Source organism: Channa argus, chromosome 4, assembly GCF_033026475.1.
Source record: "Channa argus isolate prfri chromosome 4, Channa argus male v1.0, whole genome shotgun sequence".
Lineage (NCBI taxonomy): Eukaryota > Metazoa > Chordata > Actinopteri > Anabantiformes > Channidae > Channa > Channa argus.
The window spans coordinates 2,126,373-2,138,101 of record NC_090200.1 but is presented as its reverse complement, the minus strand read 5'-3'; the positions used below and the strand labels follow the sequence as shown (position 1 = coordinate 2,138,101).

The 11,729-nt window shown below is 40.1% G+C and overlaps 2 protein-coding genes across 3 annotated transcripts in view; one reads left to right on the top strand and one right to left on the bottom strand.

The window, feature by feature from the left end:
- LOC137125463 (NACHT, LRR and PYD domains-containing protein 12-like) overlaps positions 1-11,729 on the top strand; it is a 382,261-nt gene that overhangs the window by 15,764 nt on the left and 354,768 nt on the right. The window lies entirely within an intron of this gene.
- LOC137125530 (uncharacterized) lies at positions 3,519-6,247 on the bottom strand. The gene is made up of 2 exons (XM_067501141.1): positions 4,950-6,247; positions 3,519-3,997 (listed from the first exon to the last, which is right to left on the bottom strand). The coding sequence occupies exons 1-2, from the start codon at positions 5,411-5,413 to the stop codon at positions 3,553-3,555; spliced, it is 909 nt and encodes a 302-aa protein (XP_067357242.1). The 5' UTR covers positions 5,414-6,247; the 3' UTR covers positions 3,519-3,552.

The following is an 11,729-nucleotide window of genomic DNA, read 5'->3' as shown; positions in this document are numbered from 1 at the left end:
TAAAAAGTACAATGAAGCTGTGGCTGCTCTTCTCAATAACAACAGTGCACTAAAATATGACACAATACTAAAATGAAGTTTTTTTATGGCCCAGGGGAACAAACGGTTTGTTAGCCTGGACTTTAATGACCTGAAGCGTCATCCGGATGACAACAGGTCAAACGAGTGATGACATGTGATGTGAAGCATCTGTGATGGCCTTGACTTTACTAAGGCAGCGAGACCTGCATATATCCTCCAGGGAGGGCAGAGGGCAGCTCGTGACTTTTTGAGCTGTATCTATCACCTTCACCCGTACAACATGTCAGCGCTCTCCACAGAGGCCTGATACAAAGCCAGCAGCAGGTATTTTCTCCTGAGGACCCGCAGGTGAGGGAGGGGTTTAGCTCTGGAGGCAGGCTTAAAGTTTGAGTGTACATGATCAAGTGTGTTTCCCTCCTTGGACACTTGACATGTTGATGGAAATTGGGGAAAACTGGCTTGTTGGTTGAAATTCCCAGCAATGATATGAATGAGCCCTCTGCTGTTTGTTCAGAGCTGACGCTTGCATCTGGCAGGATGTAAACAGCAGTAACAATGACAACCGTTAGTTCCTGTGGCTTCAGTTAGAAACTGTAGTCCTGCTTATCAAGTCCTGATGGCTGTAGGATGGGTGTCCGTGACAAAACAGGACAAAAAGACAAATGCAAATAAAAAGACACATTTCTGAGGAGCCGCTGCGTCCACACGATCTGAACATGACAATAAATAAATAAAATAAACTGTATATATAATAGAGAATATAATGATGGACATTAACTGAATTGATTGTGTATCTTTGTCCAGAGTGGATCATGGTGGATCCTGCATGTTGAGACCAGGTCTGAGGAAGTGTAAGTGATTCATTAAAGAGCTCCACTGTGCCGACAACAAAGATAACTTCTGTTTCTTAAAGGGAGTTTTGTCCACAATGTTGTTGCTGAAGAGTCTAAAAAAACAGAACAAAAGCCACTGATACAAAATAAAATACAAATAAAATAAAACATATGAGCAATAAAGGTAATAAAAGTGACGTAGTGCAGTTCTGAATGTGCAAGTGCAAAATGTAAATCAATGTAAACAGTTATGTCCATGGATGCAACTCCTGTCAGTTGTTTAGGAGTCTGATGGCAGAGGGGAAGAAAGAGTTCTTCAGTCTCGAGGTTCTGCATTTCACACTTCTGTACCTCCGTCCTGAGGGTAGAAGTGTGAACAGTCCGTGCTGGGGTTGGGAGGGGTCTTTGAGGGTGGAAGCAGCTCTCCTGTGGCCTCTGCGGTGGTAGATGCTCTGCAGAGAGGGCAGTGGAGTCCTGGTGATCTTCTGCACAGTCTTCACTCTCTGCAGGCGTTTGGTCCATGACAGTAGTGCTGCTGTACCACACAGTGATGCAGTTGGTCAGGACACTCTCAATGACGCAGCTGTAGAAGTTGCTGAGGATCTTGGACGACATGCCAAACTTCCTCAGCCTCCTCAGAAAATACAGCCACTGTTGGGCCTTCTTGACCAGCTGCGTGACGTGAGGTGTCCAAGTGAGGTCCTCACTGATGTGGACACCCAGGTATTTAAAGCTGCTCACCCTCCTCACTTCAAGCTCCCGGATGAACAGTGGCTGATGCGTTCTCCTCTCCTTTCTCATGTCCATTATCATCTCCTTCGTCTTGTCCATATTGTGGTTGAGGTTGTTGTCTCTGCACCATGAAACCAGACTGGCCACCTCCCTCCTGTAGGCTGCCTCGTCACCGCCAGCGACGCGTCCTATCACTGCGGTGTTGTCCGCGAACTTCAGGATGATATTGTCCTTGTGGGAGGTGACACGGTCATAGGTGAACAGGGTGTAGAGGATGGGGCTCAGTACACAACCCTGTGGAGTGCCAATGTTTGTGATGAGTCTGGCTGAAGTCCTGTTACCAAGTGAGGTCTGCCAGTCAGGAAGTCTAGGAGCCAGTCACAGAGGGTGTGGTGCAGACCAAGTGTGGACAGTTTGTGGGTGGGGTTTGTGGGGGACGACCGTGTTGAAGGCAAAGCTGTAGTCGATGAAGAGTATCCTTAGGTATGAGTCTTTAGTTTCCAGATGAGAGAGGGAGTAGCAGATGGAAGCAGCAATGGCATCCGAGGTGGACCTACTGCAGGGGGTCAATAGTGTCTGGTATGCTGCTCTGAATGTGGGCCAGCATCACTCTCTCGAAACACTTGATAATGATTGGAGTGAGTGCCACTGGCCTGTAGTCACTCAGGCAGGTGGGTGGGCTCTTCTTAGGCAGGGGGATGATGGTTGTGGTCTTAAAGCACGAAGCAACGGTGCACTGGCTGAGGGAGAGGTTGAAGATGGATGTTAGGGGTGGAGTGGTGCAACATGGGAGTCACACACACCACTTACATCTATCAAAACTAATTCCCAGACAGGCAATGCAGGAACACGCACACACACACAATGTATGTTACATGTAGCTGGACCCAAAATGCACATACAGTAACACAAGTCAAACACACATTTATCCTAACACACACACACACACACACACACACACACACAGTCTTAAGCTTGTGGAGTGTTTTACAGAAGCCTTGGGGCTAAATCAAACACAGACACTGATCAAAGGTGGGATGTAAGCCCTCAGAAAAGTGTGTCTTCCAGACCACTAGTATAAAACTTCTGTTAGGTCTCTATCAGCTGCTGTAGGACTGTACGCTGTGTGTGCAAAACCCCGAGGCTACATTCCTGGAATCTCACTACTTTTCCAATGTATTTATTTCTAGGCTCACAGTTAGGTCCAAAAGTGTGCATCCACCTGTTTGAGATGGCAAAAAGAGAAAAAACATTATTTTTTTCATCAACATAATATTGAATGCACAGTGAGCTAGTACAAATGTTCTTCATGCAACGTTTTTGCACCAATGTAATTTTAAATGTTGAAGTATTTTTTTAACAAACTAATTCACCTTTTATGTTGATGAAAGGACCTTTGTACTAACATGGTGCATCTTCTTGAATAATTAAACTGAAATAAACACATTTTTTAAATGAATTAACATTTTTACCACCTCAATTTACATTAAATATTATGTATAAACTATGAATATTAACTAACAACAATTTTTGACTGTAGTTTTTCTCACACTGGAGTAATGGCAATGCTACAAATGCTAATATCGGCAGCACGAACCAAGAACAAAGCTGCAGGACAGTAGAAAAACAGACAAACACAGCAGTTAATCACTGCTCCTGAGGAACAACTGAACTTCTAATCATCAACACTGTGCGATCATCTCTGCTGCTTCACAATAACAACAGTTAATGTTTAGAACAAACTGGGAGCTTAGTGAAGTAAACATGTATCAGTTAATGAGAGATGAGCAGTTCTCTGTAGGAAAGCTGCCTTTAGGTCCTACTGAACTCTGGGAAATGTAGGACATTAAAACTACACTCCATGATGTGATGTGGACACATCAGCTGAACACATTTTAACTTTCAAACTAACAGTGAGGTGGTGTCGATGTGAGAACACAGCTCCACAAATGTTCACTACAATCATTTACCTGAGCTGTGAGATATAAGGCAGACACTGTAGGAAACTCCTCACTTCACTCTCTTCATCTGACCATCCTGTCAGCTTCACTGGTTTCTTCTCTGGTTGTAGTTTCAGCACTTCCAGGAGGATGGAGGTCTTTCTCTCTGAGAGGTTTATGAACCAGACTCTAGGAGCTGACTGGAAAACTGACAGTAATGATGGAAGAACTCTCAGACCTGTTTTAGTCTCATAGTCCTTCACATGGGAGAACAGATCCAACAGGAAATCACACTGATATTCTGGATCATCATCATCATCATCACCCAAAGGGAATGTTTGATATGTGCAGACTGATGATAACAGCTCCAGTATCTTCTCTCCTGTCTGTTGTTCTCTCTCTGCTGCTGCACAGAGCAGATTCACAAAGATCCTGTTTTTTTCTGAAGGATCTGATGACTGAGGATCAAAACTGGAACAGTGAGAAAGAAACATTTTGTGAATATCTGATCTCAGCTACTAAAAAAACAAACACACACTATGAACAGATATTAGTTTGTAAATGTCCTGTATTAAATGAAATGTAATTTTACTTGGTGGATGAGTTTTACCAGACATGAACAATATATGAATATATTACAAAGCAAAACATCTAAAAGTCATTATCATGTCCAGTAGTTGTACAACAATTCCCATCATGCAATGCTTCATCCTGCTCTTGAGAAGACAGATGTGTAAACTACCATCACGTTGAACTACATGTGTGAGTAGAGACACAAAATGATGATGATTCATACTGAAGGTGTCTGAACTCTTCATTTGTTGTTCACTGGTACAAATCTTATCATGGTCAGTAAAGTTCATTATAGTTAGAAACTAAGAGGCAGCTGAACATACTTCTCTTTGGTTTCATTAACTGTTTTAAAGATACTATTATTTTGGATTCACATCATTCTCTGAATTACATTTGTGTTTCAACGTCATGTTTTTCTATTAGCAGGGCTGAATTCTTCCATTTTTATTCTTCTTCACATTTCATTCTATCTTTGCTTTGTGTGTTTGGTCACTGATCTTCATGAAGACAAGTTACTGTCAGTGTATGTTTGATATTAGACTTTAGTGGAATAACATCTGTCTGAGAATACACACACACACACACACACACACACACACACACACACCATTATAATGCTACAGCTGCTCAAGGTGAAGTTGACATTAACTACTTTAGATTAGAAACTGTTGGGATGTTTATATTTGACTCCTATTTTATAAACTTATCATACACAAATACAAAATATCAAACTACCCATTAAGTAAATTACTAATCTTACAAATCATTTCATTAGTAAACTGATGTTAGAACTTCTGCAACATAAAACATTTGCATAACTCACTGTAGAGTTAAATCATGTTCCATTTACCTGAGCTGTGAGATATAAGGCAGAAACTGTAGGAAACTCCTCACTTCACTCTCTTCATCTGACCATCCTGTCAGCTTCACTGGTTTCTTCTCTGGTTGTAGTTTCAGCACTTCCAGGAGGATGGAGGTCTTTCTCTCTGAGAGGTTTATGAACCAGACTCTAGGAGCTGACTGGAAAACTGACAGTAATGATGGAAGAACTCTCAGACCTGTTTTAGTCTCATAGTCCTTCACATCGGAGAACAGATCCAACAGGAAATCAGACTGGTATTTTGCAACATTAACATATATGTATCTGTCACCCAAAGGGAATGTTTGATATGTGCAGACTGATGATAACAGCTCCAGTATCTTCTGTCCTGTCTGCTGTTCTCTCTCTAATGCTGCACAGAGCAGATTCGCAAAAATCCTGGGTTGACCTGAGACTTTAAACCAGTTATTGACACTGAAATGAGAATCAAACATTTTGTTTCAATATCAACAGCAACAAAATTCAAGTTAAACTGGTTTTACAGGTGTTTCTTCTAAAAGCCAACAAATACCTGCTAATGAGCAGAAAATGAAATGAAACATGAATCAGTGTAAAATTCAACAATAACAGGATAAATCCTACATGGAGTTTTTACTTTTCCTCACTGAAATTCTTCTAAAATGTTTAAGGAACCATAAACATCAGGCTACAATGGTAAATCCTCAGTATTTTTATCAATTCATCTCCTTCAAAGCTCAAAATACTGGAGCAGAAGTTTAAACATCCTTTATTCTGTAAAACTATCAAACTTCACACACTGATGTTGTAGCATAGTGAAGATTTGCAAAGCTCTACTTTCACTTCCATGTGACGTGTAATTTCATTTCAGTGAAGCTACAGAAAAATAAAGTCATTCAAACATTCGACTAAGTTCCAGTCACTTTACTGTCTGTATCAGAGTCACAGGAGCCACTGAATGAGTGTTTGATCCAGCATCCATCACTGATATTTGATCAGAAAAATCATAAAGTCAAAGTTCACCAATTTAGAAAAATATTTGTAAGATGATTTGTAAATCAAACTCTAAAACCCTGATGTGTTTAGGCAGGAAGAGCCATTTGTGGCTGTTCTTTAATGCAGGAAATCTCCTGCTTCATGTCTGAGATTTAAGAAACCAAGAACAAAGCTGCAGGTCAGTAGAAAAACAGACAAACACAGCAGTTAATCACTGCTCCTGAGGAACAACTGAACTTCTAATCATCAACACTGTGCGATCGTCTCTGCTGCTTCACAATAACAACAGTTAATGTTCAGAACAAACTGGGAGCTTAGTGAAGTAAACATGTATCAATTAATGAGAGATGAGCAGTTCTCTGTAGGAAAGCTGCCTTTAGGTCCTACTGAACTCTGGGAAATGTAGGACATTAAAACTACACTCCATGATGTGATGTTTATGTGGACACATCAGCTGAACACATTTTAACTTTCAAACTAACAGTGAGGTGGTGTCGATGTGAGAACACAGCTCCACAAATGTTCACTACAATCATTTACCTGAGCTGTGAGATATAAGGCAGAAACTGTAGGAAACTCCTCACTTCACTCTCTTCATCTGACCATCCTGTCAGCTTCACTGGTTTCTTCTCTGGTTGTAGTTTCAGCACTTCCAGGAGGATGGAGGTCTTTCTCTCTGAGAGGTTTATGAACCAGACTCTAGGAGCTGACTGGAAAACTGACAGTAATGATGGAAGAACTCTCAGACCTGTTTTAGTCTCACAGTCCTTCACATGGGAGAACAGATCCAACAGGTAATCACCCCTATTCAAAAAAATGTTTGATATGTGCAGACTGATGATAACAGCTCCAGTATCTTCTCTCCTGTCTGCTGTTCTCTCTCTGCTGCTGCACAGAACTTTCTCTCATAGCCTCTTGGTTTAGTCGCCTGGTGTGCTGCAAGGTTCAGTTCTTGGTCCTCTTCTTATTTCTGTCTACACTACTTTCCTGGGTTCTATCACCCACTCACATGGCTTTTCCTATCACTGCTATGCTGATGACACACAGCTCTTCCTGTCCCTTCCACCGGATGACTCCATTACGCCTTTCTGCCTGTCTCTCAAACATCTCTGCTTGGATGACAGAGAGACATCTTCAGCTCGACCTCTCCAAGACCGAAGTCCTTGTCTTCCCAGACAGACCTTTGACACAACAAAACATCGGTATCAACATTGGATCCACAACATCGGCATTAACATTGGATCCACAGGGATTGTCCCCACTAAGGAGGACAGAAATCTGGGGGTCGTCATCGACGACCAACTGACCTTTAAGGATCAAATCATGCAGATTTGCCCTCTCCAACATCAGAAAGATCACGGAATACACAACCAAACTCATTGTACAGGTGCTGGTCATATTGGGTCTTGATACATAAACCAAAAATGACAACAAGAGGAGTTAATCATAATAACCTAATAAAAGTTAAGACTACTCCTCTTACAGAACAAAACCCCAGAACTATTAAATGTGGATTATTAAATATCAGATCTCTCTCTTCTAAATCTCTGTTTATTTGGATTTATTTTGTCTCACTGAAACTTGGTTGCAGCAGGAAGAATATGTCAGTTTAAATGAGTCATATTAATTATCATGTTCCTAGAAGCACAGGCCGAGGTGGAGGAGTTGCAGCAATCTTCCATTCTAGCTTATCAATAAACCCTAGACCTAAACATAGTTATAACTCATTTGAGAGTCTTACTCTTAACCTTTCACACCCAAACTGGAAAACTCAGAAACCACTATTATTTGTTATCGTGTACCGTCCTCCAGTCCCTTGTCCCTACATATGGCATTGAAACGGATAATATAACATTATTTCCTCACAATTCTCTTCTGTCTGACCATTTTCTAAAAACATTTAAATTTACAATAACAGACTATATAGCAGTTAGGGAAAAATTCTACTATAGCAGATGCTTAAGTGAAAAAGCTGTCAACAAATTTAAAGAAATTATTCTTTCATCATTTGCTTCACCATATGTTAATACAATGGAAAGTAGTCTCCTTAATGTTACTCCTGCACAAGTTGATTATCTTGTTGACAATTCTGCAGCCTCACTACGTACAATACTCGATAGTGTTGCCCCTCTGAAAAAGAAGGCAGTAAACCAGAAGAGGTGATCTCCATGGTATCGTTCACAAACACGCAACTTAAAACAGGAAACACGAAAGTTGGAAAGGAAGTGGCGTTTCAGAAATTTAGAAGAATCTCATTTAGCCTGGAAAAATAGTTTAAAAATGTACAAAAAAGCTCTGTGATGCCAGAACAGCATATTATTCATCATTAATAGAAGAAAACAAGAACAACCCCCGGTTTCTGTTCAGCACTGTAGCCAGGCTGACTAAGAGCCATAGTTCTGTTGAGCCTAGTTTTCCCTTAACTCTGAGCAGCAATGACTTCATGACTTTCTTTCTGAATAACATTGTAGCTATTAGAGAAAGAATTCACCAGATCCTCCCCCCAAATATTACAGATAGATCTTCATGTACAGCAGTGCTAGAGTCATCGATAAGGCCCCAATCCCTGTTAGACTGCTTTTTACCCATAGATCTCTCTGAGCTAACTTCAATTATTACCTCATCTAAACCAACAACCTGTCTGCTAGACCCTATTCCAACTAAGCTGCTCAAGGAAGCTTTACTCTTAATAGATACGTTCATATTAGATATCATCAATCTATCTTTAGAATCAGGTTATGTACCACAGGCCTATAAGGTAGCTGTAATTAAACCACTACTTAAAAAACCCTGTCTTGACCCAGGTGTTTTAGCCAATTACAGACCAATATCTAATCTCCCCTTTATTTCTAAAATAATTGAAAAAGTAGTTGCAAAACAATTATGTGATCACCTTCATAGGAATAATGTGTATGAAGACTTTCAGTCAGGATTTAGAGTTCATCATAGTACAGAAACAGCACTGGTAAAAGTCACCAACGATCTCATGGCCTCAGATAATGGACTAGTCTCTATACTTGTTCTGTTAGATCTTAGTGCTGCATTTGATACCATTGATCATAACATTTTATTACAGATACTGGAACATGAAATTGGGATTAAAGGAACTGAACAAGGTTGGTTTAAATCTGATCTGATAGATTTCAATTTGTTCATGTTTTGATGAATCCTCCATGCACACAAAGGTTAGCTATGGAGTTCCACAAGGCTCTGTGTTAGGACCAATACTTTTTACTTTATATATGTCTCCTTTAGGCCACATTATTAGAAAACACTCCATAAATTTCCACTGCTATGCTGATGATAACCAGCTATATTTATCTATGGAACCAGATGAAAATAATCGGTTAATAAAGCTTCAAGCCTACAAGACATAAAGGCCTGGATGTCCCACAGTGTTTTACTTCTAAAATCAGACAAAACTGAAGTCATAGTATTTGGGCCCAAAAATCTCAGAGATATGATGTCCAACCATATTGTTACACTAGATGGCATAAGTCCGGCCTCCAGTACTACTGCAAGGAACCTTGGAGTTATTTTTGACCAGGATTTGTCCTTTACCTCACATATAAAACAAATCTCTAGAACAGCCTTCTTCCACCTACAGAACATTGCCAAAATTAGGAGCATCCTGTCTCAAAGTGATGCCAAAAAACTGGTCCATGCATTTGTTACCTCTAGGTTGGACTACTGTAATTCCCTACTTTCAGGATGCCCCAGTAACTAAAGAGCCTGCAATTAATCCAAAATGCTGCAGCAAGAGTGCTGACTGGAACTAGCAAGAGAGATCATATTTCACCTTCACTGGCTTCTCTCCATTGGCTTCCCATTAAATTTAGAATAGAATTTAAAACCCTGCTTCTTACATATAAAGCTCTGAATGGTCAGGCTCCATCATATATAGAAGACCTCATAGCACCATATCATCCCAGTAGACCACTTCGCTCTCAGAATGCAGGCCTACTTGTGGTTCCCAGAATTTCCAATGGTAGAATGGGAGGTAGAGCCTTTAGCTATCAAGCTCCTCTCCTGTGGAACCAGCTCCCAGTTCAGATTCAGGAAGCAGACACCCTCTCTACTTTTAAGTCTAGGCTTAAAACCTTCCTCTTTAATAAAGCTTATAGTTAGTTATAGTTATGCTGCCATAGGCTTAGACTGCTGGGGGACCCACCCCCCGATTCACTGAGCTCCTTTCCTCCTCTTGTCCCTCTCTCCTCTCCTCTCACCCCACAATTGTCACCACTGTATGACATTAACTTTGTGTCTTCATTATCCAAAGTTGTCTCTCCTTTTCTGTCTCCCTCTCTCTGCCACACTACTGTGTATATTTAACTTATAGTAGGACCCAAAACAGGAGACGGCGAGGGGAGGTGTTATGGTGAATGAGGGTTTATTGACAAAAGAGAAAGCACTAAAAATCACTCCACGAGGAGTTCAGATTCAGGAAGCAGACACCCTCTCTAGGGCAGGAGAACACACGTAGTAATAACTAAATAAACAAAGTAAAAGAGAACATGAACTTAAACAGACTGGAGATGGAAGATTAACTAAATTATAACCTTGCCGGGGAAGCAAGGGAACTAACTAAATAACTAAGGTGAACCAAACAGGGAAAAACAAATGGGAAACCAAACCTCAGACCAAAAGCTAAGGGCAGACACTGCTACGGTGAAAAGCTGCAGGTCTTTTTTGCAGAAGGCTGTGTGTGGATTTGGTCCTCTTTATCCATGTGTTGTGGTTTTCGTTTCGAGCCAACGCTAATGAAAACAACAGCCTCTTGGCATGTGGGCGCAGTGTGTTGGGGTGGGTCAGGGTCACACATGAAAACGGACTGACCGATCAGTCACACGGAGACCCAGGTGTAACAGTTTAATTAAGACTAGTTTATTTCTCCATCTACTAAAAAAACTAACTACTTGGTTGCACTGCTATTTATTGTGAAAGACACAGTTACTTTTTCAAGTATTGTTTCAAGCACTTTATCCAAAATTCAAGCACATTTCAGACCTGAAAGCACAACATTAAAATTCAAGTATATAAAGCCGTTTCCCTCATACATTTTTGTTCACACATACAACCACTTCTAAAAACGTCAGGATAAGATCAGGATTCCAGTGCATGTCTGAAATAGGCTTTACATAACACATAACTAAAAGAGAATCAGAAGCTGGTAAAAAAACCAAACAAATAAAATGAAATTAATATAAATATTAAGCGAGAAAGTCTCGATGAAATAATGTAGGATTATTATAATGTTCTTCTAAACTTCTCTGTTGTCTGATGACACCATTCTCAATATTTGATGCACAAAATTAAAAATTACTTTTAATATCAGGCTGTTTCTGCTGTAGAAGCAGAGAGAACACAAGTTACTCTTAAATACTGTTAATTTATAATCACAGGAAAACTGTTCAGATTTTTTTTACAATGTCAGTAACAGTTATTGCAGAGTTTTGTTCTTTAGGTTTTCTGCTGTGGTCAAACAAAAAGTTATCAGAAAGAAATAAAACTCATCAATTCACTGAAGAAACAGGACAAACTGAATCCAGCACTGCTAAGTTCCAAAATTAAAAAAAATACTATTAAAATCCCGATTACTGCTGGTATAAAAGTACAGGAGTATCAGTAAAAATGTAGTTCAAATACCAAGAGTTAAAGGACATATCATGTAAAATTAAATGGTATGTTAGATTTTAAAATTTATGTTTTATTTAAATGAGTTATTTGCCAACAGACATAAACCACAAAGAAGAAAGAGGAAGTGAGTTTAGTTCCTGTGTGGCAGGTCTGTGGTTC

What these genes read in the sequence shown, in the direction of transcription:
- LOC137125530 (XM_067501141.1), bottom strand. Translation starts at nt 5,413, where the DNA reads ATGTTTGATTCTCATTTCAGTGTCAATAACTGGTTTAAAGTCTCAGGT. An exon ending in CCTTATATCTCACAGCTCAG is followed by an intron (nt 3,998 to 4,949) that starts GTAAATGGAACA and finishes TCACTGTTCCAG; the next exon opens with TTTTGATCCTCAGTCATCAG.